This window comes from Alosa sapidissima, chromosome 22, assembly GCF_018492685.1.
Source record: "Alosa sapidissima isolate fAloSap1 chromosome 22, fAloSap1.pri, whole genome shotgun sequence".
In the NCBI taxonomy this organism is placed as follows: Eukaryota; Metazoa; Chordata; class Actinopteri; order Clupeiformes; family Clupeidae; genus Alosa; species Alosa sapidissima.
The window spans coordinates 8,930,764-8,958,670 of record NC_055978.1 but is presented as its reverse complement, the minus strand read 5'-3'; the positions used below and the strand labels follow the sequence as shown (position 1 = coordinate 8,958,670).

The window sequence follows — 27,907 nt, the reverse complement described above, 5'->3', positions numbered from 1 at the left end:
TTTACCATCCGAGTAGAAAAAGTTATGTGTTTGTTCATGAAAGACGTAGCATAGAGTGGATCGAGCGAGTATATAATGAATTTAATAATAGCATTTCATAGTTTAAAATATTTAAAAGAATTCATTAACATGGTGCTTAGCGATCATATTGCTATTTGACAGCATCGGAACACAATAAGTTTGAGTTTTTTCTCTACACACGGTATGAAATAGTTGACGTACTCACTCTCGCAGTGTGTACATAAGATTCAAACCCAAAATTTAGCGGTCGCCACCTGTGGGATTGGCTTTCCATATTTAGCGTTATGGGAGAGCAGGCCTTGCGTGTGTAAGTGTATTTGTAATGTATTTTCTCATTTGGTTTCTATGGAAGGTTTATCCTGGAAAAGGTGTAGCTAACGGTCAGCTGAAACTAATGCGGCTAACAAGTTAGCAGGCTTGCTGTCACCATGCTGTAGGGTTAGGTGGCGTTGAACTTAATAATGCTGATACGTTTGTTTAGAGTAATGGTATGCGTTAATGTAGTCCTCCTGAAAGACACAACGTTAATGTATAGCTTGTGTGTGTGTGTTTTTTGTTTTTTAGATTGGCCTGTGGGGACGTGGAAGGAAGAATTAATGCTTTATTCAACCGCGTGAGGACCATTCAGAAGAAGAGCGGGCAGTTTGATGTAACTTAAGTTGCTGTCGTTGGCAGTTTGAGATCTCCTTTCTTTTTCAGTCGATTCTGCCGATATGCTACATATATGTCGTTATGTTAACTGCACAATGTCCTTCCCCTTAGTTGCTGCTCTGCGTTGGAGATTTCTTTGGTTCGTCTGCAGAGGCTCAAGCAGAGTGGGAGGAGTATAAATCGGGAGCGAAGAAAGGTAAATTACTGGAGTTAGACCTGGCCAGAATCTTGCTCCTCTCTTCACTTTCTTCAATTATGTTGGTGTCTTGACACTCCTGAATTTCAGCTAATTTACTGCAGTTATTAATCTAATCTCATTTATCTTTATATCTTTGTGTTAGCCCCCATTCACACTTATGTGCTTGGGGCTGCAAGCTATGACACGGTCAAGTATTTCCCCAGTGCAGATGGATGTGAGTTGGCTGAGAACATCATCTATTTGGGTGAGCTTTGAGCAACTTTAAAACATTCCACTCAGAACCTGAACATTGGTGCTTTTCCTATAGCACAGGAAGTCTTTGCATCATGGCCCTCCTCTTGTTCGTTCTCCCAGGCCGCAGGGGGATCTTCACCGGCGCGTCTGGGCTCCAGATCGCCTACGTGAGCGGGCGGGAAGCCCGGCAGGAGCCTGCGCCGTCACACTGCTTCTCCCCCAAAGATCTGTCCGCCCTGGTCGAGCCCCTGGTGTGCAGCTCCAAGTTTAAAGGGGTGGACATCCTGCTCACGTCCCAGTGGCCTCATGGTGTCTGGCAGTATGGCAACAACCCTGTAAGAAATGTTTGAGGCCTGCTTGGATTCCTAGGCTTTATTTATCATAGCAGAACTCCTTCCCTTTTCAACATAGGATTTCAGTTTAGGACAACAGGGCCCTGTAAGAAATGTTTGAATCCCACATGTATTCCTAGGCTTTATTTATTAAATGGCTATGTGGGAGAAGGAGAAGCCATGTTCCTATAGAATGGCATAGTTAGTTTGAGGTTATTTCATTTTATCTAAGTTTATATAGTTACCAAAGAATGTAAAATTAGTTTGAGGTTTTAATTTGTTATTCATTCACTTTCATAAATCATACCTCAGAGTCTGGAAAGTATAAGGCTTAAAGATTGTGAACAATTAAAGTACTTCTGGATGTTTTGATTGCCACATAACTTCATGTTCAGAAATGTAGCAATTAAAGCCTATACAAATGACCACAAAGCAAACACAATCATGATGCATCTTCCAAACTGAAAGGATCCTACAGTTTGTTTGTCTGTCTACGTTACTTGCACTGATAGACATGCTTATCCAGCTCTCACTCCATGCGTCTGGCTCCTTTTCAGGAAGTGGATCCAAGGTATTGTGGAGTGTCCTCTATCGCCAGCCTTGCGTACCAGCTGAAGCCACGCTATCACTTCGCAGGTGTGGAGGGAGTCAACTACGAGAGGCTGCCTTACAGGTGAGTCACACCTGATCCTGTTAGATGACAAAGATGAGATCATGGCAGTGTTGCTAAATAATTATTATTATGTAATGTGATGTATTTTAGTTACATTTCATACTGTGATTTGACAAATTGCATATTACGATGTAAAAATCTCAACCTCACAACTCCCATGCTATCCTCCTTGTAACGTCTATGTGTTTTATATAGACGGTGCTTGATGTGGTAATGCATTTTTGTCTATAATTATTGACCCATAAGTATTGCTTGTACCTTTTGGATTCTGTTTAGGAACCACCTAGTCCTTCAGGAGAATGCTCAGCACGTTAGTCGGTTCATTGCACTCGCTACAGTCAACAATCCTGCCAAGAAGAAGGTGAGTTTTCTTAACCCTGTCTTCTTGCCCACTGATCGTGCGGTCCAAGTAATGGCTTTCTTATTTATACCTGTGTGTGTGCGTGTGTTTTCCCTTTCCAGTATCTATATGCTTTCAACATCGTTCCCATGAAGAACATGGACCCTGCAGAACTAGTTAAACAACCCCAGGACGTCACAGAGAATCCCTACAGAAGACCTGTCAAGGATGGACAGAAACCTATCCATGCAGCTGAGGTGTGTGTGTGTGTGTGTGTGTCTGTCTGTGTGTCTGTCTGTGTCTCTCGTCTATTCTCTATTGAAGTTCTATTCTCTAGATCTCTAGTCTATTCTCTATTCTTTTTTTAATTCTCTATCTCTAATAAGTCTATTCTCTTCTGAGATATTTTGAAATTAATGTTGTTGAAATCTGCTAATATTTTGTTCAGTTTAGTATATATACTAAATGTGATGTTGAGCTCATTGGTTTCTACTGTGTGTGTGCCGCTCTAAAGGAGGAGCCAGCGTCTCAGTATTTCTTTGACCTGAAAAAGAAGCCACAGTATCAGCACCACCGTCAGCACCAGGGGCATCGGGGGAACCATGGCAACCAGGGGGGGCAGGGGTATCAAGGACAGGGGCAGGGGTATCCGGGTCAGGGGCACCAGGGGGGGCAGGGGCAGGAGCAGGGCAGGAAGAGGCAGTCGGATGGAGACAGCTTTCCAGATAGACAGCACCACCAGCAGCCCAAACAGCCACGCAAGCCCCGTAAGTGTCTGTCTGTCTGTCTGTCTGTCTGTCTGTCTGTCTGTCTGTCTGTCTGTCTGTCTGTCTGTCTGTCTGTCTGTCTGTCTGTCTGTCTGTCTGTCATTCCATCCATTGAGCATCCTGCTGGTTTCTCGTCCCTCTGTGTCCGCAGCTCAGCCTACCGGGCCCTGCTGGTTCTGTCTGGCCAGTCCAGAGGTGGAGAAGCACCTGGTTGTCAGCATCGGAACACACGTGAGTTAAAGTGTGTGTGTGTGGGGAGGGGGGGGGTGAGCGGGGCGGGAGCACGCACGCACGCACGCGGGTCACACAGGTCACACAGCGCACATTAACATAAGATGCCCCAGCAAGCCTAGCCTGTTGAAATAGAATTCTAGTCTTACCAAAAGGCTTAAAATGAACTGCAACAGTCTTTGAAACTACAGTCCTTCTGTCACTGATCCATAGCCTATGCAACATCAACGTTAATTGGGGCAACTCAAATCTCTCGTTCAATTGAAGGAAATCCTCTCCTTCAATTGAACGAGACTGCCTTATAACGGTAGTCTTTACCACAGTATGCACCGCAAATAGGCCTGCCTCCACATACTAGGCCTACACTTAATTCTCTTTGTTTTCTTTGGTCTTAATCTCCCGATAGGCTAACAACTTTTAACAACACCCAAGTCTGAAATGCGCATGCATTGTCACGGATACATAAAGAAATCTTGCACACAGGAGACACTCGCAGACCAGGGGCCTATTGCACAAAAGCAGAATTAAGACATCCGGGATAAGTTATTGAGCTGCGCTCAATGAATCCAAAACAAGAGCGTACAGGCTTAATTGTTTGCACAACGAGCAAGCCAGGATGAGCAGACACGGATTCATCAAGCCAGGTGAAACCTATCCTGGATAAGTGCACGCTCACGGCTTCCTTCAAATAGACCCCGCCACCGATCACAGATTCACTGATTCACCATGGCAACTAGAGCGGCTTCATTGCTTCTTCTACGGTGTGAAGTAGGTAGCGATAGCCTTTTCACAACAGCAACAAACAGCAACACCTCTGTTTAGGATAATATTACAACTAGTTCCGCGACCACCACGCGCAAAATGGTTAGGCACTCCCGTGACGTCACATTGTCGCATGACAGGTCGGGAACGGCGAGTATGTAAAAGTTAATTAATGATCATAAACATTTAAATAATGACAGTGGGTCTAGTTATATGTGATAACAATGTGTAGTGGCCAGTGGAATAACTATTGGTTTCCGTTTGTGGTGACTGCTGACTGAGATAAGGGATGAGATTAAATAGATCCTGGAAGCTCCACAGAATAAATTACCATGGTAAGTTATACCATAACATATCCTGCTGCCCCCTATCCCGCTTTTGTGCAACTGGATCACGGATAAATTGAGCCAGGATAACCAAGATATCCCGGCTTAATCCCTTATCCTAGTTTTGTGCAATAGGCCTCTGTTGGTTACCCAACATAATAAGCTATTTCACATGTAAAGCGGCCAATGCGTATCGTCCCCATGTGTCTGAACCTGAACCGAAACTGAGTATAATTTCTAAATATTTGTCCGAACCCGACCCGACCTGTCAGGTCCCGTCGGGCTCGGGTCGGGTAGCCACACTCTAGCCTGCGCATGTTGGTCTCCTGACGTGTGTGTGTGTGTGTGTGTGTGTGAGTGTACGTAGATCTCCTAAGGGGAGTGTGTGTGTGTGTGCGCGTGTGTGTGCGCGCGTGTGTGCTCGTGTAGGTCTTTTAATGTGTATGTGCTTATGTGTACATGAATGTTTTATTATGCATCATTTTAGTTTGTAGTACAGATCCATGCTATATTTTCACTATTGACTTAAACTATTTCAAATCTCCTCGTCACTGTCCAACTTGAATCGTGTGTGTCTGTGTGTGTGTCCGTCCTCCCTCCCCCAGTGTTATCTGGCCCTGGCCAAAGGCTGTCTGACCCCGGACCACCTGCTCGTGCTGCCCATTGGCCACTACCAGTCGGTGGTGGAGCTGGCGTCCGAGGTGGTGGAGGAGCTGGACAAGTACAAGAGCGCCGTGCGCAAGTTCTACAAGAGCCTCGGCAAACGCTGTGTGCTCTTCGAGAGGAACTACCGCAGCCAGCACCTCCAGCTACAGGTTCTGTGTGTGTGTGTGTGGGAGTAGTAGGCTCTGTGGTGTGTGTGTGTGTGTGTGTGTGGGAGTAGTAGGCTCTGTGGTGTGTGTGTGTGTGTGGGAGTAGTAGGCTCTGGTGTGTGTGTGTGTGTGTGTGTGTGTGTGTGTGTGGGAGTAGTAGGCTCTGTGGTGTGTGTGTGTGGGAGTAGTAGGCTCTGTGGTGTGTGTGTGTGGGAGTAGTAGGCTATGTGGTGTGTGTGTGTGTGTAGGATGGCAAGATTGGGTGGGTTTGGTAGAGGTCATTTTTTCGTATCCTTTTTAATTTCTTAATCAAAACATTTAGTTGTTACTATTTACATCTATTGCAGACACATTCAGTTCTGTAAAAAACGATGATACAATTATAGCAAGGTGTGAAAAGGCACAATTACATGTATCAGTAAGGAGTGGGGCCACCACGTGTGTGTGTGTGTGTGGACATGGCAGTAGTTTCTGTGGCAGGTGTGTGTGGGAGTAGTAGTCTCTGTGGTGTGTGTGTGTGTGTGTGTGTGTGTGTTTGTGTAGGAGTATTCTCCGTGGTGTGTGTGTTTGTGTAGCAGTATTCTCCGTGTCTGCTGGTGTGTGGTAGTAGTCTTTGTGGAAGCTGTGTGTGTGTGTGTAGTAGTAGTGGTCTCTATGGAAACTGTGTGTGTGTGTAAGTGAGTAGTAGCCTCTGTGGAAGCTGGCCCACAGGACTGGCCTGCCCAGACCCCAGGTCAGCCCCGCCACTCCACACACAGCAGCGGAGGGAGAGTCCGGCACAGTCTTGAGACCCCAGCTGTGTCCTCACGCCTGCTCTCTCCCACACCATCAGTCATCAGTTTAAGTCTGAGCAGGACAGGCCGTGTGTGTGTGTGTGTGTGTGTCGATGCTTTGTCCTGTCGTGACGAGAAGTGTGGTCTGAGGGCCTTCGTGTCCCGATGATGGTGAAAACCACGCTATACAGATTGTGTCCTCATGTCAGGTGTTTTTGTTTTTTTGTTTGTGTGTGTGTTTGTAATCTGGGTTCTTATTTTGACTGCCTGCGGTGGTCATTAGATACAGTCTTCAAAGGAAGAGAGTTGTGACCTTCACACATTCTTCACAAGTGATCAGAAATATCTGGTCAAACATATTGATTGGCAAGGGGGGTTGTCTGAGATCATTTTGAAAACTGAAATTTAATTGGAGGGTTTGGGCATGTATAAAGTCCTGGTACAGAAACCCATTTCCCCCAGTGGTCCTGCTTGTGCTTACAGTACATGAACAGCAGATGGCGCTGAAGATGCATGGAATCTCTGCTCTTGCTGTAGCACAAAACCCCTTTCACCCATAACAAAGTTTTATTGTATTGTAAGTTCACGGCTGTAATGACTGACCCCCACCCTCTTTACTCTTCTCTCTCTCACACACACACACACACACACACACACACACACACACACACACACACACACACACACACACACAGGCAGTCCCAGTGCCGCTGGATAAATGTGCTACGGAGGACCTGAAAGAAGCCTTCATGGTGCAGGCACAAGAGCAGCAAATTGAGCTGATGGAGATTCCAGAACACACAGATCTGAAGCAGGTACGCCACACAGCCAATCACAGGTCACAGTGCTGAGAGCACCAGAGCTCCGTCAGCCAATCACAAGCTTTCTCTCAGGCTTGTTCCCACTTCTGCTTCTGGTGAGAGAATGACGCACATGGATGGTGTTGGTGGTTGGTGGTCCTTCCTGTGACCTTTACTACTAATTATTTCCCAACATAACATGAGTATGACGTGCCTATGAGATCCATCTAAGAAGAAGTGATCAGTGGGCCGATGAGATGTTGAAATGTTTCTCTGTGGGAAAAAAAATATTTCCAGAGTTGGTCAAAACATGAGGAGTGGAAATTCATACAAATGTGTCCTGTGTTTATAAAGCTATTAAGCAATTTTATTGGAATATGAGGACAAAAATGACCAACGCCACCAAGCTAGCCTCTTGTCTAGCGTGGTGGGGTTTTGTTTTTTTTTGTTGGTGTTTTAGAACTTTTTTTTCTGTTGACAGTCATTCAGTTTTCTAACTTTTTTTTGGCCTTGCTAAGATTGCTCCTCCTGGGACTCCGTACTTCTATGTGGAGCTGGACTCGGGAGAGAAGCTCTTCTACAGGATAAAGAAGAACTTCCCCCTGCAGTTCGGACGGTAGGCAGCAAGAGGCTCTTATATCCCCACATATATGTACTCTGTAACCAGTTCACTCTAGAGCTAACGTGTGTGTGTGTGTGTGTGTGTTTCAGAGAGGTGTTGGCCAGTGAGGCGGTGTTGAACATCCCAACGCGGGCCGACTGGAAGGACTGTAAATACACACGCGAGGAAGAGGAGGAGCTGACCAAACAGGTCTGTGTTTGTTCTGATCAAACCGGTCATGGGTGTGTGTTCTGATCAAACAGGTCGTGTGTTTGTTTGTGTGTCTGTCTCTGTGTGTGTGTGTGTGTGTGTGTGTGTGTGTGTGATCTGATGAAACTGGTCCTATGTGTGAGAGTGAGATATCTGACCAAGCAGATCTGCTGTCAGTTTGAGGCCTTTGACTTCCCTATGAGGGGGGGACTGACTCACTGACCGTCGAACTGACCAATCGGTGACCAATTAACTCTAACGTTAGGCATAACATTTCCTTGTGTCTGTGTCTCTGTCTGTCTGTATGTGTGTGTGTCTGTCTTGACCAAGCAGGTCCGCGGTCAGTTCCAGCCGTTTGACTTTACCATGGAGGACTGACCGCACTTACTGCCCACCATCTTACGACACGGACTCCACCCACTTCGCTCACCGCCCTCACTTCCTCTCCAAACAGGAACCTGGAGGTCTCCTCTGAAAAAGACTCTTTTTCTATTTTTTACTATAGAGGATTGACCAGTCCAGCACACACACTGACCTCTGACAAGTCTCTTCCCTCAGTGTTGATCTCTGAAAGAGACCATTGCCTGGCCCCACCCTCAGGTCCTCCCTGCCCTCTGGAGTTTTACTTTACTCTTCATCAGCTTGGGGTGACTTCCTTATTTTTTTTCTCATTTTTTTTTTCTGTGGGGGGGTGGTATTCATGCTCTGTTTCCTGTCTTTCTCCCATCGCCATCTATCTAAATTGATTCTTCACTGTCCTCAATTAAAAGACTATTAGCATAGAGGATTGACCGACACACACAAGACGGACCTTCCTCTCCATAACCCTCCCCCCCCCCCCCCCTTATGACACCTCTGTTCCCCATGTCCTGCCATTCTCATGCATCTTAAATTGACCCTTTCTTTGAGGAAAGGAAAAAGTAGTTTTAGTACTACATGATAATTGACAACACCACTCTTGATGATTTAAGCACTTCTGATTTTTAGGACACTCTATTAGAAAAAGGCTCTGTTCTGTGCTTCAGTTAAATGGTTACACATTTGTGGTTCCACCTGCTGTGCGTGTGCGTGTACGTGTACGTGTGCGTGTGTCAGGACAGGGAAGCACTTTGGATAAACTTCTGAAGTTTGCTTACAAAAAGGACCCCAAAACTGCCCATATAAGGAAATCCTGGTGCCATTTTTGCCCATATAAGGAGATCCGGATCTCATTATTTGGGCGGAGATGGCAGCTTTGGGTTATTTTTGTAGGTGAATTTCAGGCAGGTCCTTAGGGCTGTTTTAGGCTTTAGTTAATCGACTGGAATGGCTGACACCTGAACTGCACAGGATCTGTTTGTGGTTCCTGTCCCTGAAATGAAAGTCTTATCTTTCTGTTTCTCTTTCTCACTCTTATTGTTTTTTTATTTTTTCTTTATTTGTTTGTTTGTTCGTCTGTTGAATGGGAGGTTAAATGAGGATGATTGGAATCTGGTACTTTCAACTTCAGAGTTTCCTGTTTTACAGTGTGTAGGCTACAAGGTCAAAAGGTCAAATAAAGCACTGTTTGGGTGGGTGGATTGGGGGCATTAAGATGGAGTAGAGTTGCCCTGTCCTTCAACACAGCTGGGTGGGTAGGTGGAGGCATTAAAATGGAGTGGAGTTGCCCTGTCTTTCAACACAGCAGTTTGTCTGAAGAAAGCGGTTTGCCTAAAAATAATTGTAGTCACTGATGTCATTACAAATTTAGCCACTGATTGATTGGCTGTTTATTTTTTATTAAATTTAAATATTTTTTGTCATTTTCTATTCTAGACACAATTGTTTTTATTGGTCTTTTCTTGGTTTTAAACTTATTTTTGAGGTGTGGACATTCACATCATTTTTTTGTTGTTGTTTGGTAAGACTGTAAGGGTTTTGTACATTTTCTTCATCATTAAAATACCCCTTTGAATGTACTTGTCCTATTGTTCTGCTTTAACTAGATTGGAAGGATGGAGATAAATGGTAGTGTGTATTAATAACCAGTCTGTACATCTGCACTTTCACTTGGTATTTTAGAATTCCATGGTATTCTACAACTTTCACATACAGTAATGTCCTGTGTATTAGCCGCATTGTGCACAAACCGCAGGACAGTGTTTTATGCAAGTTAAAAAAACAAAACCATATTAACAGTCCCCGTGTATTGACCTCATAGCTGAAGAAACTTTGCAAAATTAATGTATAAACCTCGGCTAATAGTTAGGCACTTACAGTACAGTAAGCGATGACTCAAAAGAGGATCATTATGCAAGTCAAGTCTGTTTTCCTGGCAATTTTCTGTCATGTTTCTTCACTTGGATGAGGTCTCACTTCTGTACTCTCTTTCGACCAATGTACTAGCCACAAGCTATTAGAAATCCATCCTACTGTAAGGAAGATACTTTTTTTTTCTTTTCAATCCAGACACGATCAAATAGTCTATACCAGATGCCGTATAGGACATTCAAGACTTACTCATGGCTTTCTATTGAGTGGCGAAGATCCTCCATCTTGCCAATTTTGCAAAACACCCGTCAGTGAGACATTTTGATCTGTTGCCCTGCCTTGAAAACTAAAAGACAACAGTTTTGTCATCAAAGTTCAATTGCTGATGTTTTTATTAAGCTCCCACCTTTGAAGGTTTTAGAATATCTTACTAGCATATATTTTAAAAAACATATTTAAGTTTCTATAACACACAATGCTCTGGCCATTAAATAGCCTTAGTTGCGGAAATGGCCTTAAATTAAACAAACAAACTACTACCTTCCTCTGTCATATATTTAACCATTTAGCATACAATTTTCCAGTTTGTAACAAGTGATTATTTTGCACAACAGTGAGTGATAATACTGTAGCCTAACAATTTATGTCTTGATATTGGAGGGACATTTTGAATATGGGTGGGGAGGCAAAGCATTACGACCTTGATTGGGAGGATGGCATATGGTGTGCCGAGCTGAAGTTATATTTGGGGGGCAGCTTTGGCCTACTGGTTAGCGCTTCGGACTTGTAACCGGAGGGTTGCCGGTTCGAACCCCTTGAGCAAGGCACCTAACCCCTCCCTGCTCCCCGAGTGCCGCTGTTGTTGCAGGCAGCTCACTGCGCGGGGATTAGTGTGTGCTTCACCTCACCTGTGTGCTGAATGTGTTTCACTAATTCACGGATTGGGATAAATGCAGAGACCAAATTTCCCTCACGGGATCAAAAGAGTATATATACTTATACTTATATACTATACTTATAGATGAGGTGGTCTTCAACAAATTCAAACTACCTCTCCCTCACTCGCATGGGACAGTTACACTGTCAGGACTGGGGATTAAATCATAGTGAGTTCTCTGAACCGTGACCTTAAACCAAAGAGCGTCTCAAGACTTTCACAGCAGTAAAATGGCACCTCTGCCATAAGATCTGTTTCCTGAGGAGTAGGCCTAGTTCTACATGTTACATTAATCTCTAGAAATGGTTAAAAAAAGAAACATCCCTGTGCACTAGCCACTTGTAGATCCCAGGTGCTGGTGAAATACAGGGATAATAGACTTTAAAAAAAGTAGAGATCACTGCACACCGGTCTTATGTTTATTAGGAGTGAACGTGTTTCGCCGTTGGTTTTCTCAGATTTGCTCTACTTTTTAAAACCCTAACAAATATTTCCCACTATGCAAACAAATGTAATATCCTCAGTTATGTTTTATGGTCATCCTGGAGATACAGCCAAGTCCTTTTAGGTAAGTCCCTAAACTCAGTGGCCATACTGCAATGCTTTTTGGGCACTTATCGGGCATCTATTCAGGTAGAAACGTGCGTGGGTATGGCTTCACGACATCAACCTTGCTCCAGCAGCGAGATCACAACACGATTGGCATGATTGGCACAATGTATTCACGTCGACTTTTTTTTCCCCATGGAAGGGGTGGGATATGTGTAGACAACTGCCATATTGGCGTTACAAACTAACCCCATGCATTTCTATGGAGGATTTTTTGAGTGCTGTGTCTCCTCATTAGAAAGTCTCTGGATACAACAACTAGGCTACAATAACAAGTTGCATTGTTGTAGTGCTTTATCAAGGCACCCAAAGTACTTTACAGTGAAAGGAGAAGCTGCACCACCAATGTGTAGCACCCACCTGGGGTGCCACCATTACGACCCGGAACACTGCACCATTTGAGATGGTGAATGAGGGTATAAACTCAAGATGACTTTTGAAAGTTAAATGTCAACTTATTTTTATATTGAAAGACACAATTTAACCCAATTTAAAGTCTGGGAGTAATTATGACGGTCTAATTTGAGGTTGTTTTGAAAGCATTATTTTACTTGACAAAAACAGAAAAATAAATGAAAGAGAGAGAAGCCTTTAGATCTATTAGAACATTTTAATTTGTAATTCAGGACTATTACACATCATTTTTGTTCATCAAAATAGATACATAAAATTGTGTTTATAAAATCAGATCTCCAAAAATTAAAACATTAGAAAAAAAAAAAAGTTAATTCATGGCTTAAGAAATAAAGACATCTCTGGGTAAATGCACCATATATAGCAAAACAAAAAGTACTCAAAAGCGACTCTTTCACACCAAAATATAAAGCATGTACATGAGGCAGGCCTTCGGAACATAAGAGTAAAATAAATCAGTGGTTTGGACTGTTTATAGTAACATATACAGTAGATTAGGCCAGACTGGGAGACTAGGCTTTCCCCATCTGAGGCTTACCCCCAACCCCTCAAGGAGCGTTGTGGTGTGCTAGAATACAGAGTTCATTAATGTTCTAATAGCTTGGGGTACATGGCATTTGATGACCAAAACAAGACAACAGGGATACGTGTTGTTGAAGCAGTGATCCTCAAACTGTAGTTATGAGCATACAAACAAACACACACGTGTGCGTGCATTTGTGCAAACGCACACACACTGGATAAATTAACAGCATGGATCAGGAGTTTCCATGGTGATGACGGCCTTACACAATATCCCGGGTTCTCTTGATGGCGCAACACAACAGCATACTGAAGATCATGCCGAAGATCTAAGACCGGGAGAGAGAGTGCGCGCACACACACACACAAACAATTACTACTCTTGCACTTTAGCATACTGAAGATCATGCCAAAGATCTAAGACAGGGAGAGAGATTATGCTTATGACCCATACCACATTCCTGTTGTTTGAACACTTGACATTTATGTTATCAGAGCCAAGTGTGTTCACAACTTCAATTATGCTGCTAATGTTGCAGCATAACCGATAGGTCTACAATACAATCGGAGATGGTTCAATTTTTCATGGATCTCCATCTTAGTTTCAGGGACAGTTTTTCAAAGATGGATTTAGATTAAATATATATTTATATTCCCATTAAATGCCAAAGTATGAAGTGTGTGTGTGTGTGTGTGTGTGGTAAGAGAGTGGCAACCCACCATGATGACGCCAATCCCAATGCCAACTCCTCCTATCACATGAAGCTTGGAGCCGAACATCTCATCAATTGCAGCTGGGCAACTCTAATGAAAAACAAAACAAACAAAGAAAATATTTCAAGATCAAGAGCAAAATGAAACTTTAAAAATTGTATCAGAGGAAGCATGTTTTTTTGTGATCATTTCAAAGTTGAGATGAGAAGAAGGAAACAACGCTGTTTTCGTTTCATGATATCTTTGTGTCTACGCACTGCTCTCCCCTTAGTCAAAAAGGCAAGGTAAAAACGGTTTTCCATTCTACAGCTGCTTTAACACAGATTTTAATGATTGACAGCACGTTACCGTGGTGATGAGCATTTCCAACCCTTCCTTCTTGGGACAGGTGTCTGAGGCCAGTGTGGCATCTGCAATCGTCCCGGTGAGCCCACAGCAGTCAAGCTGACAAGAGAAGAAAATTATCCAAATCAGGTTCAGGAGAGGGAGAGGGAGGTTGTCATGACATCACTGCACATAACACCAGTGCTATATTTTCCAAAAGTGTTATTCAATAACTACTATTGCAATATGACCACAGAATTGAGCATTTGGAACACTCAGTGTCTAAGGCGTCATGGTTCCTCAGTCTCGCCCATACACAGACAAACAGCCCGTTTGACTTACCCCAAACTGGATGGCTTTCAGAGTGGCCTTCAGGGCATCCTGTTTGGTCGTTATGTAGTTTTGATAAGTCTCTCTGTAAAACGTCTGAATTTCTTCCACCACCTGCGTTTAAAGAAAAATATGCAAAGCTGTCATGAACAGGGTTCATGGGGCAATTACTGCTTCTACCTGGAATGCTCACTCACGTTTGGTTTTAAAAAGTTCTAGAATTGGTGATATGCTGGCGGTCACTTCCAAATTCCAACCAATAGAAATGAACCAGTTAGAGACTCCGGTATGAGCTACACCAGGCACGTAACTGAAGCGTTCTGTTCGCGACACGTAAAATCCATTTTAAAAGACTGGTCTATTTTTTCCGAACGTATGCGCCACTATCACATCTGGTGTACTGTAACTACTACCATTGATTACAGCGGCAGCTAATTGTTGCAGCAGACGCTACGCGAACGGAACGCTTCAGTTACGCGCCAGGTGTAGCTCATATCGGAGCCTAGTTAATTGTTCTTTTGAACAGTCATCGTTCTGTAAATCAAAGGGGGCATTTTCATGGTACTCACCTTGCCTTTGTTGGACAGGCCCCAGATACCTGCAGCCACCTCCGCAGCGAAGATCAACAGGAGGAAGAAGAAGAACTGGTGGGACAAAAAAGTCAAATAGGTTAAATTACGCAAACAAAACATTTAACCAGCAAGTTAATGTTTGCCCCACACAGAAGATGGCCTACGGCAAGGTCAGAGTGTTTGATGCAGGTGCTCAAATAGGTAGGGTTTCCTTCACTGCCGTTGGTAATGTCATTTAGTCAGACCAACAGAAGACAAGTCATCTTGTGCACTTCAAAGGCAAAATGTGACCTTGTGTACCTCAAAAGCAAAACTTTCTGTCTGACACTCTAGATAGGCAACAAGGATGAGAAATCTCCACGCAACAATGGAACAGTGTTGACCTCACATGATGGGCATGCAGAATGACACTAGTGCCAAAGACAATCTCTTCTTTCTCTTTGTGCACTGACTGAACCAATCTAACTGATTTGTTTACATTGCAGCTTGGAGATTGGATTAATGGATTGGTTTAAATCAGTCACCCCGTCTGTTTTGTGACTGACATTAAGAAGGATGCATTAGGATGGCTCCAGTTCAAGTGTCATAGTTTGCTTGTCTTTCTGGCTAAGCTCATTCAGGTCCAAACATGGTGATCACTGGATGGCTTCCTGTAGGTCAGCAACATTACTTAAGTGGTTTTGTAAACATTCCTTGCAAAAATGAATCCGTTAGATACGGCTAAAGGAAAGGGAGGTTTTCCTTCGATAACAGACCTTTGTACAGCCGTCCTACACCAGGCTCAACTCCTATTAGTGCATTTCCATGGCCACTGTTCAAGACTTCCATTAATATGAGCTTGGTGTGCTTATTTTATGTGTTCTTCCTCTTTGAGTGTGACTGTTGTCATGTCAAACAGTAGGAGGACTTACCAATCCCAGCATGCAAGGCGACTCCCGGATGGCACCACAGCATCCCAGGAAGCCCACAACCATCATGAGCGCTCCGGCGACGATGAGGAGATACACTCCTGTTAACGACAGAGGATCACAACAGTAAGGTCACAAGGCAAGAGTATCAATATTAGAGGTGCGTTCAAATTCGCAAATATAGGTGAACGTTTGCAAGCAGGTTTCTGTTTGCCTTGAGTTTTCCACAAATGTTTGCGATTAGTTCTCCATGAACATGGTGGGGAGTTGGACGGAGAGTTACAGTTTCTATGAAATGTTTACACAAAATCATTCAAATTTATCCGTTCAGACAAACATGTTCAGCATTAACGCTTGCTGGAATTTGAATGTACCTCAGGTGTCTAGAAGTTTTAAAGACTTTAAACCGCTGTTTGGGAAAGCTGTAGTGCAAGCCACATCAGCTTCTTGATCACAGACGAGGTCAAGAGCCCACAGAGATCCCAGTCGATTCCAACAAGTGGTCACTTTTTGATCTCGATCTCTCTAGTTAACATGTTGCATATAACACCCATTCACAAATTCCCTCCTTCACCCTTGCTTAACTTTTGGCACTGAACACATTACAACTCCACTGGTGACTATAGGCCTATCTATGCAAAAGTGGTGGGGCCATAAGACATTTACATTGAGCTGATGCCTTTATTCAAAGTGACCTGGGAGATAAAATTGCAACACACCAGCAAAGGGCCTCTTAACTCAACTCGTGAGTCTGTGCCATCAGGCAATCAATTCAAATTTAAAATGTTTGAGGTGCGTAAAGGAATTGCCTGTGACACAGACATACACACACACACAGACGGTGAGCAATTCTGACTTTTGTGTGACCCAGAGGCATAGTATAAGTATATATACTCTTTTTATCCTGTGAGGGAAATTTGGTCTTTGGCATTTATCCCAATCCATGAATTAGTGAAACACTCAGCACACAGTGAGGTGAAGCACACACTAATGCCGACGCAGTGAGCTGCCTTCAACAATAGCGGCGCTCGGGGAGCAGTGAGGGGTTAGGTACCTTGCTCAAGGGCACTTCAGCCGTTCCTAACGGCAACCCTCCTGTTACAAGTCCGAATCACTAACCAGTAGGCCACGGCTGCCCCTCAAACACAGCAGACAATATTCGATAAAGCCAGCATCCAAAAAAGATGCCTTTTCTTTTAACTTTTGTGTAAACATTGACATCAACTGTTCCAGTTGAAATGGCAATCCCTAACAGTGTCTAGCTAGGTTACCTAGGCTACCTCCTCATCCCTAACCCAGTGTCCAGCTAGGCTACCTCCGCAGACCGCTGAGAGATCTGCAGGTTTGTGTGTTCACACAAACGTTCAGTAAACTTCAGGCAAATAAAACAAGTATTTGTAAAGGTTGTAAAGTACGATGCAGCTTCATATTCAAAACGCTACACTACTGTAAAGTGCAGTACAATGCAATTTCATTCCTGCATATGAACTGCAAGTAATTCCTCAAAAAAAGTGCAGTTTTGAAACCCAAAAAAAAGAAAAACATGTTTTGACAACTGCAGTTTTTTTGTCTTTTGTAAGGGGAATGTTTGCCTCTGTTTGCCATTTTGAACACACCCATCAGGAGGTGTCTCCGAGTGGATCTGGGCTGAAGCAATCAGACTATCTCTTGAAATGGCCATCTCTGTGCCTCGGCTGAGCTGAACAACAGCTGTAGCCAACGCAAGCGTCGCTGCGGCGCACGAATGCAGTCCTCACCCCTACACTGAGTGCTTAGTGCGAAGGCGGTCATTAACACGTTTGCCCTCTCCTGATGCACCCTGGGAGCCAACAATGGCGACAGATACTGGAGCTGTGCCAAATCAACAAGCCGGCGAGAGCAGCCTACTGATACCGCCGTCCAGCATTCATGCTTTTAGAATGCAGTTTAGTCCAGAGTGGCCGACCGACCCACAGGGCTGGGTTCTTTCCCAGTCAAGGGTTAAGATTAGTCCTAGATCAACCTAGCTCTTTTTCAGTGAAGATCCTCATCAAAGTACAAGTTCAAATTCAAAAGAACCTTATTTTTCTGTTAGGAACTTCACGTTTGAAAAGCAACAGTGCGTATCCAGTTCAGCACACACACACACACAGGAATCAGACCCTTAGGCGTATCTTACCCTCAAATAATACTTTACTACTTCTTTACTTTAGCAAAAGGAAAAAGCTATGGATAAATACAGTTAGAAATCTTCCCTTGGTTCACAAAGGCTGCTTGCCCTGCATTTACATTCCTGAAATCACGCTGCCAGATCAGAGCCAGATTTAAAAACTGGTTTTGTTTTGTTTTGTTATTTCAGTCACTTTATAGTCAGTCTTTACATTGCAGCTGCAGAGAGAGATGAGAAATAAACAGCACTAAATCACAAAACTCAGAGGACTACAATACTCCCCTCTGTCCGTTCAAGGCAAAGGAGAATGGTGTGTATTTTGAGTGTGTGTGTGTGCGCGCGTGTGTGTTTTGATATTTGGCCAGGGTGGGGCGATAGAGAACTGGGCACTGAATGTGGCAGCATGTCATCATGACACACACACACACACACACAATGGACGGATGGACACACGGATACACACACACACACACACACACACACCTGACCATTGGAGAATCTTCTGAACTAATTGAGTCATTTGACCATTGTCTAACTCAGTGTCCTGCATCTCCTTGAGGATCATTTTTCATCATTCCTTACTACAACTATACCTCTGTGTGTATACACACAGTCTCCATGACTACATCCGTCATCTTCTGATCTCGTAACTCCCCCCCCCCACACACACACACACACACGCACACAGTGACACACTCTTCATGAAACTGAGATGGAGGCAAATGTTGGGTGTGGCCTGTTTCCATGGCTACCTGGTTCACCTCAAAACAATAATCAACACTGTGCCACACAGCGAGGATGTTTGTCTTTGGGCATGGGGGGTGTATTTACATGAGTGGGTGGTACTAAATGGTGTGTGTGTGTGTGTGTGTGTGTGTGTGTGTGTGTGTACACACACACACACCCACACGTTATATACACGTTTTAGTGGAGTATACTACATTTTATGGAGTCTGTGTATGCATGTGTATCTGTCTGATCGACTTACTTTGTAAATGGGAGATCTTATGACTACGTACCTGTGAAAAAGACAGAGGGAGACTCTGTATCAGCAAACAGCCCCTCTGTTCTCTTGTCAAACCGCAGCCACAGGCCCACGGCCAGCACGGCTGTTCCTGCAAGCTAGAGAGAGGGAGAGGGAGAGAATGAGAATATTAAAAGGGCACCAAAAATGCAAATAAAATTTGTTTGAGTATCACTTCACCAGACGTTAAAAAAGAGCAGACAAAAGGCTTTAGAGTGAGATAACAGAAACATTTAGCGTTGACACACAACACTCGCCCTACATTCCCCAGCCGAAGCCCAGGGTTAGGTACACGTAGTCAAGGTGACATCACACGGCAGAGAATGAAGCTCAACCAGCCCCTCTTCAGAGAACCAACTGCATTGCAACCTAATAGGGACACTAGACCAACCTGCCTGACCTGTACTCCTGAAGCCTTTAGTCACCTTTGCTTATTTAAAAGTTACCACCAGGATAAGGCACCTAAAGAAGCTAACAAATGGTTGTGGTCAAGCATTTCACTTTCATAGATACAAGCTGATAAACACAAACAAACTAACCCAGACATTCATCTCTCAGATTTCCATGAGATCATAGCAGCATGTGAGACTGCTGACCTCAGTGCAAGTTTTGCAACAGGAACTTAGGTCATCATCAGACAGACTTGGTTAAGGAACATGCCTAAACTTGCAATCTAATCTTCACAATCAATCCAGGCCTCGAAAAAAAGTCCTGACAACAAAATCCACTTGTGGGAAACACATTTGATGAAGGGTCACATCCTGCCAATGTGAATTTGAATAAAGGCATCAGCTCAATGCATAAATAAATAAATGAAAAGTCAAAGTGACTTACAGATACCAATAGCTGGGGTCAGTCTCCTCGGAGCAACTCCGGGTTAAAAGCTTTAGGCGGGGATCGCATAGGCCAGCAGCAAGCAGCAGGTTTCCTATTGTTCTCTATGGTTCGGCAACGGCACAAATAATTGAGGGCGAGGGCGCACACACACCACACACGCTCCAACCTGGCTTTAGTGTAGGTAAACAAGACAACAAGCTCCTCTTGTGAGGGATGTGCTTTGGATAAACACTGCACCATGAAAATAGTACAGGAAGTGACCCGAAAAAGGTATCCGGTCCTCCTCATCCTTTGCACCACACTGATAAGAGGTGCTAAATAAAATTACAGAAATAAAATTTACTGTAATCTGGTCTGACGTCACAGGCCCAACAGCTTTCTCAAAAACCGTTTACTAGTGTAGCCAGCCAAATTTCACAACTTGTGAACCTTGTCCATCTTTTACCTTTTCTGTGTACCAAACGTATTCTGTCCTTAAAGAGATCACAAACAGAAAGGAATTCCCCCTGCTTATGCCCGACGCTCTGTGACTAACAGGAGAGTCCTTGGTTTCAAGCAACATAAGACTTAGAAAGACTTGGCAAGACATGGCAAAGAGTTTTCAAGGCTTAATAAGAATAACACAACACTCCCAGATACAGACTACAAGGTGTGCCGTCTTCACACAGTCACATTCAACCATGACGAAACTATTCACAAATAAAAATATCCTCCAAATATCCACAAATAAAAATATCCTTCAAATAGCCTCCAAAACTGAACAGAAAAACACAGGAAGGAACTTTGAAGGCATGTCCAATTTTAAGGACACGGGTGTGAATGCAGTTTAGCATTCCAAAAAATGCTACAAGATTACTGGCCTGCTCGCAACATTCCAGACTTTCACATCTCCCCCCTAAAATGTCCCAATGCCTGCATGCCCACTCAGCCTTAGTCATGTCTGATTCACGTCTTCCATGCTACTCGGCAGTGGGAGGGGAGGGGGTGAAACTGCATACCACACACACACACACACACACACACACACACACACACACGCAACACTGGTCACACCTGACTGGGTGTTAATGATTGGGTAGGAGTTTGCAGTGTGTGTGTGCGTATGTACACCAGCTCAGATATGGCTCATACTTGGCTCCAATCTGGATGGATATCTCGGTGCATGGAGGAGAGCTCAATAGTTCTTGACTGATGTCAGAAATAGAAATTCAAGTGTGTGTGTGTGTGTGCGCATGTGCGCGCGCAACACGTGCATTAGGTATGTGTGTGAGAGAGACTGAACATTTAAAATCGGTATCATCTCATTTCAGTACAGTAATCCAGAGTCAGTAAAACTAAAAAGTTGAAACCCGAAGCAGCCTGTATGTCCATCTCCCTTGGTGACCTTGGCCCCAAACACAAACAAACATGACCAAGCAATGACACAAACATGACCACACGACGACACATTCTCTCCCTTCTGATTACAATTCTACATCAAATTACACTGAAGAATCATGGTTTGGAAACCTTTTACACTGGCCCTCCTCTTATCCACAGTCTGACTTGGGCGGGGGGGGGGGGGGGGGGGGGGGGGCTTCCTGTGATAGATGTCACTGCCCACCATTTCCTGGCCTCCATGTCATGTGTAAACCAAGCCAAGTGACGTATACTGTTCCACCCTTCCATCATACTGTGGGTGACTTTAAAAATATAGTGTGTATTTTTTACTTTAATTCACTTTGAAGACATCTGGTGTGGCAACAATACAATTTAAAAGTCATTACTTGGAGTAACCTGACCAACATAAGGCACAACAGACAATCCTGCCTGCATGCCTGCCCTGCCTGTTAACACAAGCAGAGAATGAAAGCTGGAACCCTGTATGACACTTCCATGGTCCTGCCCTCGGAAGGTGGCATGTGGTGTGCGAGACTGTGGTGCACTCAATCCTCTCAGACTGAACTTAAGAACCAGTTTTGAGCAGAGAGAGAGCGCGAGAGACAATGGTGGCACATGGACTTTCCAGTTTCACCAGAGGCATTTCAATATGCCACCTGAGCCACCTTTCTTTTGACTGAATGAAACTCGCCCCTCTCTCTCTCTTTTCTCCTCCCCCTCCCTCTTTAGCTCCCCCCCTCTGTGTGTGTGTGTCTCTCTCTCTCTCTCTCTCTCTTTAAGTCCAAAGGGTTTAATCAGCACTGATAGTCAGTATGCCACCTGGCAATGTAACAAAAAGTGAGCTGGATAAATAAGCGTCACTGGCTGTTGGGCAAGGGCAAGAGTGTGTCAGGCTACGCCACATTTATATCTACAACTTAGCATTCATACCAGTGCATAAGGTTGCAACAGCAGACACCCACATGCTAGTTAGTCCACAGAAACCGGCAGACTTAAGGAGGGAAGAGTGAGAGAGTGCTCTTTAGAGAAGTGTTGAATATATTTGTATAGCTTTTATCTCTAGAACTAACTTCAATTCTATACTGATTACAGGGAAACAGCAATTTAGAGTTAGATGGCGACTTGGGATATACCAGTTACATAAAATATCTCATCCTGGTGAAAAAGCAGTACTTAAGTTTGTTTCCTCTGTCAAACAGGAGATCCGTTGAAGGTGTGGACAAGAAAACAGGAAAAGAAAAACACCAAAACATAATATTTTATCTAGGTCTTACACAATTTCAATCACACGATAGCATGGTCTCTTATCAAAAACCAAACAGACACCAAAACTCAGACTTGACGAGGGAAGTGGGGAAACTTACCCAGAACAGAAAGTTGAAGGCAAACATCAGATACTTGACGCATTTCATTCCCCCGTAGACACCCATGTTGGCTGAAATCTAACTTAGTTTGTTGTGTATTTTTCCACAGGTAGTACTGCTTCCTCTACAGGCAGAAATTCCAAGTGTGGGTGGCTCGCTCCACCAAACCTGTCTTTGTAGCCCTCTATGAGAACAGGGGGCGGGTCTTTGAGGCCACACCCTGTAGTAGCGAGAGAGAGAGAGAGAGAGAGAGAGAGAGAGCTCTGCCTCACCTGTTCTGTGTTCCACTCAACCAGCAAGCCAGACGGCCAAGACGTGACGAGAGGAGAGGAGAGGAAAGGGGGGAGGGACTCGTTTTGACCTGACACACACACACAGACTGAGGACTCAAAAGGAGGGTGTGAACTGACTGACGAGTGAATGGAAAACTGACTCTCACTGTTTACTCTTGTACTCACAGCTTAGCCGGGCATGATCACACTGGAGAACACCACATGGATATGAATTAAAAAAACAAACAAATAATGCAATGTTCCACACGGGAATATATAGCCTACCCCCCGCAAAAAAAATGTTTCACTCGTGAACAATATTTGTCCGTTTTAGGTCCGTGCATTGGTCAGTTAGCAAAAAAATAGCCAACATAGCATAACAACATCCACATGCAATAATACAACGACAACGTCTACAATGACCTATTCATTTGGACAACTTGATACAGGCCTATACAGGCTAAAGTTGCCTTTAGTTTTGTTCTAACGTAACGTGACGTCTGGCTTTAGTGCAGTCTAACGTTCTGACAAGCAGTTCTTGTCCATCTGGAATAACTCCTAGCTTTGCTGCCTCCATCCTTCCTGTTTTCGTTGTTTAAACTTGTGATATCCATGATGAGTATTGAGTTAGTGAATTAGCTCAACATTGTGTGCTGATAACCATATATAGATAGCCGAGTAAAAGAAAACAACACGTAGCCGTGCCTGCGTGCGTATTCTCTCTCCTGCTCAAACAAAATGTCTGCACGTTAATTTTGATAACGTGTTCACTAACTTTACGTAATAGAAAATGGTAAATAGCCTGATGACATGCAGCTAATGGGATACTGTGCATAGTTGGGAAGCTATGGTAGGCCAATTTGGTGTGAATACACACACATACAAGGGAAATGTTCTCTCGCTGTTGAGTAGCCTGATGGTACGCACAGTGCGTACGGACGTACACCTGCAGGCGCGCCTGATATATAGCTACTGCTACTAAAATTAAGGGAACACTTCAATCATACACTGGATCGGCACTCTGACACTGTTTGGTTCTGAGCACAAGTAAAACTTTTGAGGCGAGTGATTTATTTTGCAAGAACTGTCAGACATTCTGTGAATGTAGTTTGAGAATGGAGAAAAGGGTGGAAGGTTTTAAAAAAATGTGTTTTAACAATTGTGGAAAACTGTAAGTGTTCCCTTATTTTTTGAGCAATATATTTAGCACGTAGTTATACTTTGTCTGGGTTTTAACCACTCATTGATACCAAACTCTTTTACTCATGGCATAACCGATCATGATCACACTGAGAAACACCAAAGCCCTTATAGGCAAGTCTTCCCACTTGGCGGCCATCTTGGTAACGCGCAGTGGCCAGAAATAAAATTACAGAAATAAAATTCACTGTAATCCGGTTGTTAAGTCTGACATCACAGGCCCAACAACTTTTTTTTTTTAAAAGTATAAAAAGTAGTACATCAGGCGAATCTGCGTTTAAATCTGAATTGAACGATATACACATTAATATGGTTAAAAAAGACAAGTTGGTTAACTGACAATACAGGAAGGGGTGGAATATGTGTAAGCAACTGCCATATTGGTGTTATGAACTAACCCCATGCATTTATATGGAGGATTGTTTAAGTGCTGTGTCAAAACTGATTCGGAGTAGTGTGGATATAGCATTAATCTAATTGAATTACCTTTCACATAGGAGTTTGGTCTACTAAATGTAATAATGTTGTCTAGTAACTAAACCACATATAAATACACATTACCAAACAGGCTGATATGTGTTGATCAGCTCTTTGGTTAAATAAAGGTGAATAAATAAATACATAAATAAATGAATAGAATAATGATCTCTTGACTATAAATGACTTAGTTCCAGGATATGATATTTTGGTATAGGCTAACACTGACTCACTGTTGATAGTTTAATGAACTCTTTCCTTTTCGGATATATACAGGAAGATGTGGTAATTTCCTAAGGTCCAAACTAGGTCAACAGGCCCAGCGGAGGAGAAGGAGCAGGGTGAGAGGATTCAGAGGAGTTGAATCTCTCCATCTGCTTGGTGTGGCTCTCTCTGAGACGTCTGAGACGCAGGTCTTAAGAGTAGTTGCCAAATCGGACTGCCCCATTGGCCAGCGGGAGTTCAGGGTCTGTTGTTTGTGTGAATAGGTAACTCAAACCTCCACCTCCCTGAGGACGCTGGGAAACCAACAACACTGGCATTCCCGTCCTGGCCAACCGTGGCTCTCTCTCTCTCTCTCCCGCTCTCTCTCTCTCCCTCTCCCACTCTCTCTCCTGCTCTCCCTCTTTGGCTTTCTTTCTCTCTCTCTCTTGCTCTCTTTCTCTCTCTCTTGCTCTCTTTCTTTGGCTTTCTTTGTCTCTCTCCCTTTGCCTTTCTCTCTACCTCTCCCCTCTCTCTTTCAGCTTTTTGGCTCTTTTCTGTTAACCGTTTCCCCTTCCTTGTTTTCCTTCTCTCACTCCATCTCTAGACTTTCTCTGGTCTTGGATGTCAACTACCTCACACTCTCCCTCGCTCTGTCTCTCTCTCTCTGTCACACACACACACACACTCACTGTCTTTCTCTGTTCTCTCTCTCTCTCTGTTTTCTCTCTCTGTTTTTTTCTGTTCTCTCTCTCTCTTTCTCTCTGTCTCTCTTATTCTCCCTCTCCTTACTCAGATACTGTCTCTATCTGTTGTTAATTCACAGAAGGACTCTCCCAGAAGCGAGCAGGGAGATGTGGGATTAATGACCGGGAGTAACTGAGGCCAGTCTGTTTCTACACTCCATAAATGGTAGGCCTACTGCCCAAACACTAACATCTGAAAGAGTGTGTTTACATGACGGGGTGTAAACATAGAGTCTGCATGCCACCAACTCTACACACTAAATCAATGTGTGTGTATGTGTGCAGTATGTGTATGTGCGTGTGTGTGTGTGTGGAGGGGGGGGGGGGGGGGGGGGGGTTACTTACTTTAAACCTGTCTGCTCCCAGAGATCAATCTATACAACTGACATATTGCAGGTCACAGCCAAATTCAAGCCAGAATGGGCCAGATCTGGACCAGAACAGGAACAGATCTGACCTGGAAGAAATCTGACCAAAACCCAACCAAAAACCAACCAAACCATTATGTCACACTATCAACAACACACATCTGTTATCAAAAACCAAACAAGGTAGCAGGCATTCTGATAACACACAAGAAGTTTAAAAGCATTGCTCCAGGCAACGACCACAGTCAATCCAGGATGTAGGCTAGGTCTATGGTTCTGCTCTTTCCCTCTTAAATCTTTCTGTAAATCTGTAGGTAGACGTATAGGCCCCTGTGTCACACCCTATTGTCCCACCCAGAGCCCTAGAGCCCTATCTATAAGACTCTGGTCCGACCCAACAGACTCTGCAGGCTAATTCAATTAGCCACTAGCTACTGCACAGCAAACAGACGGATGTAGGCAGGCTTGTAGGGGACACCAGGGGGAAATTAAAGGTCTTCAGAACTCAGTCATGGGTGCACAAAAGCCTTAATCCATCAAGACATGTCTAATGTGCTTTGTGTCCAGAAAGACATGCAAAGAATGGGTTTAACAACATGTTTTTGTTATGACATAGTCAAAAAACAAAGTGTAAGGTGGCTGTGTGGGTGTGGGAAATACGTACAATAATGATGTATTTCAGACTGACGAATAATGATGCATGTGGTTTGAGGTCAGTCTACAGTTAACTGGAGCTCGTGTGCCGACAGCTGTTACATTTGTTTTGAACTTCGAACGGAATTTTTCGAAGGATTAAGAAGTCCGATTTTGTGTATTGGGTTTTTAGCCTCGGTCACGAGTCTTCCATGTGAAATCAATACAACGTTGAACATTGCCCATGATATCCTAGGCTACTCAGAATCAAATCAGATGTTCAGGGGGAGAGAAGGGAGGGTGGGTGCGTGTGTGTAAGAGAGAGAGATGCTGAGAATAGACGGAAAGCGTTCTGACATTCAAGTAGACTGAGACTTTACAGTAAAGATGCACATTTCAACAACGCAACAGGCTCCATGCTCCAGCTGGTGTAATAGTCTGGCCATATGCCATGCTATCATGCCAGACAGCCAGCGGGAAAACGGCCGATAATCTTAATTTACCGGGGAGATTAACCAACTCTGTTTCTAGAGATTAGAAGGAATTTTGCAGTGTGTCCAGCGTCTGCCTTCTTATTAACCTCCCCAGAAGTCCGCCTGATAAATAAGTATCGCTGGTAAAAGATGCAAAGTCTAACATACCAAAAATTTGCTGTGACACCCAAAATGTCATTCATACAGGAATTACAACCATTAATACTGAAGCCAGATGAGATAGGCAACAAAATCAACTGTAGGCGATCTGTTAACCGAACTTTATGACCAAACTAAATTGCTCTGGAACTAAACCAAGGCAAGCGAACGCCTGTGATAAATCAATTGCCTCCAAATATACGTTTGGAATTATTCTGTTACAAAATGCTGGTTTTGTTTTACGCCATCAAACTATTAACTATTCAACATATTCAGTCCAGGTGTGGGGGATTAACGTTTTTAAAAACTCACCCAGAACACGAAATTAAAGGTGAATAGAAGATACTTTATGCAGAGCTCTGCGCCTGAAAGTGCACCCATGATGTCTTCCAACGATGCCCAAATAAATCAACCAAATCTGTTGCAGTCCAGGGAGTTATAAAAATAGCCTCTGCTGTTGACACTCCGTTCGCCTCGGGTCAGCGTAGGAGAGAGTGAAGAGTGGCTTGGCGATTGAGATGAGATGGACAACGCTGCTTGTTTGCGAAGAGCTTTTTATACGTGCGGTGCGCACTCCCACTTCCAGGAACCAAATAGCTCTGAGTCATTACTTTCTTTTTCCCCTTCTCGTTGTTTTCTGCTCTTGTAGATCTCCTTTGTAGGCCTATGCTCTAAAACGGTAAATTATCTCCTTTTTTACTTTTAAAAACATGCAATGCCCTCTCTGTAAATTATCCAGTAGCCTACTCAAGTCTGCTTTCACTATGCATGCATCTCAGAAGTGCACACTGTAGTTATTAAGCCTCAGTCATGCCTCTAGAGTTTTCTCTACTCATGTCTGGCATCAGTTCTTTGAAAGACCAGTCATATGGGCCCCTGGACATGTGCCAGAACAGGAACGGAGAGGGGAGGGGTACACTCGGCGGAGGGGTACCCACACAGAAGCCCCTTTGACTGGTGCGGGGATGAGACGTCTCGCTAATCCTCTCTCAGCATGGTACTTCTTGCCGTATACTCGGGCAGACTGTGACTCAGGCCACCATAACCGTAACCTCATCCCTGCAACGTCTGTCCCTGACCGTCTGGGGCTGACAACACGGCGGTCAATGTATTTTTAAAAACACAAAGAGGACTATGAAAGCAGCAGTTTTCTAAATTATACATATTTCCACATTTTTTGTAAACAGCCTTCAGTTCAGAAGTGCATGAGTGTAAGACTACGACCTCATCCCCATCGCCAAGTCAAGTCAGAGGAATAGCCGTGGCAATCCCCACTCGCGTTCTCAGCAATGGCATGCTAGAAACAAACACACAGGAACAGTGGATTTCATAG

At 43.9% G+C, this 27,907-nt stretch overlaps 2 protein-coding genes and 1 long non-coding RNA gene across 4 annotated transcripts in view; 2 read left to right on the top strand and 1 right to left on the bottom strand.

Annotated features, from left to right (window-relative positions):
* The first annotated feature begins 71 nt into the window (after positions 1 to 71).
* Positions 72 to 9,669, top strand: cwf19l1 (CWF19 like cell cycle control factor 1). Its single transcript, XM_042079060.1, has 15 exons — positions 72 to 328; positions 586 to 670; positions 784 to 868; positions 1,014 to 1,115; positions 1,226 to 1,440; positions 1,995 to 2,110; positions 2,387 to 2,471; positions 2,573 to 2,707; positions 2,965 to 3,217; positions 3,369 to 3,448; positions 5,142 to 5,351; positions 6,817 to 6,936; positions 7,440 to 7,537; positions 7,633 to 7,732; positions 8,066 to 9,669. The coding sequence occupies exons 1-15, from the start codon at positions 306 to 308 to the stop codon at positions 8,108 to 8,110; spliced, it is 1,752 nt and encodes a 583-aa protein (XP_041934994.1). The 5' UTR covers positions 72 to 305; the 3' UTR covers positions 8,111 to 9,669.
* A 2,428-nt stretch (positions 9,670 to 12,097) lies between these two features.
* cd9b (CD9 molecule b) lies at positions 12,098 to 27,089 on the bottom strand. 2 transcript variants are annotated; one of them, XM_042078478.1, is made up of 8 exons: positions 26,887 to 27,089; positions 18,460 to 18,562; positions 15,295 to 15,392; positions 14,381 to 14,455; positions 13,824 to 13,925; positions 13,506 to 13,601; positions 13,164 to 13,247; positions 12,098 to 12,772 (listed from the first exon to the last, which is right to left on the bottom strand). In XM_042078478.1, the coding sequence occupies exons 1-8, from the start codon at positions 26,953 to 26,955 to the stop codon at positions 12,707 to 12,709; spliced, it is 693 nt and encodes a 230-aa protein (XP_041934412.1). In that variant the 5' UTR covers positions 26,956 to 27,089; the 3' UTR covers positions 12,098 to 12,706. The 2 variants fall into 2 exon arrangements, with proteins under 2 accessions (XP_041934412.1, XP_041934413.1); XM_042078479.1 differs by lacking the exon at positions 26,887 to 27,089 and adding an exon at positions 22,046 to 22,215.
* The window catches only part of LOC121697146, a 33,935-nt gene continuing 30,424 nt past the window's right edge, over positions 24,397 to 27,907 (top strand). The window contains exons 1-2 of the long non-coding RNA XR_006026390.1: positions 24,397 to 24,482; positions 25,022 to 25,107. This is a non-coding gene — a long non-coding RNA (uncharacterized LOC121697146). The remainder of the gene's footprint in view (positions 24,483 to 25,021; positions 25,108 to 27,907) is intronic.

Bases quoted from the DNA above. Each gene is read 5' to 3' on its own strand.
- cwf19l1 (XM_042079060.1), top strand. From the start codon at position 306: ATGGGAGAGCAGGCCTTGCGTGT. The intron at 2,472-2,572 runs GTGAGTTTTCTT...TTCCCTTTCCAG, and splicing joins ACAATCCTGCCAAGAAGAAG to TATCTATATGCTTTCAACAT. The intron at 7,733-8,065 runs GTCTGTGTTTGT...TTGACCAAGCAG, and splicing joins AGGAGGAGCTGACCAAACAG to GTCCGCGGTCAGTTCCAGCC.
- cd9b (XM_042078478.1), bottom strand. From the start codon at position 26,955: ATGGGTGCACTTTCAGGCGCAGAGCTCTGCATAAAGTATCTTCTATTC. The intron at 15,393-18,459 runs GTACGTAGTCAT...TGTCGTTAACAG, and splicing joins TCCCTCTGTCTTTTTCACAG to GAGTGTATCTCCTCATCGTC. The intron at 14,456-15,294 runs GTAAGTCCTCCT...TTGTCCCACCAG, and splicing joins CGCCTTGCATGCTGGGATTG to TTCTTCTTCTTCCTCCTGTT.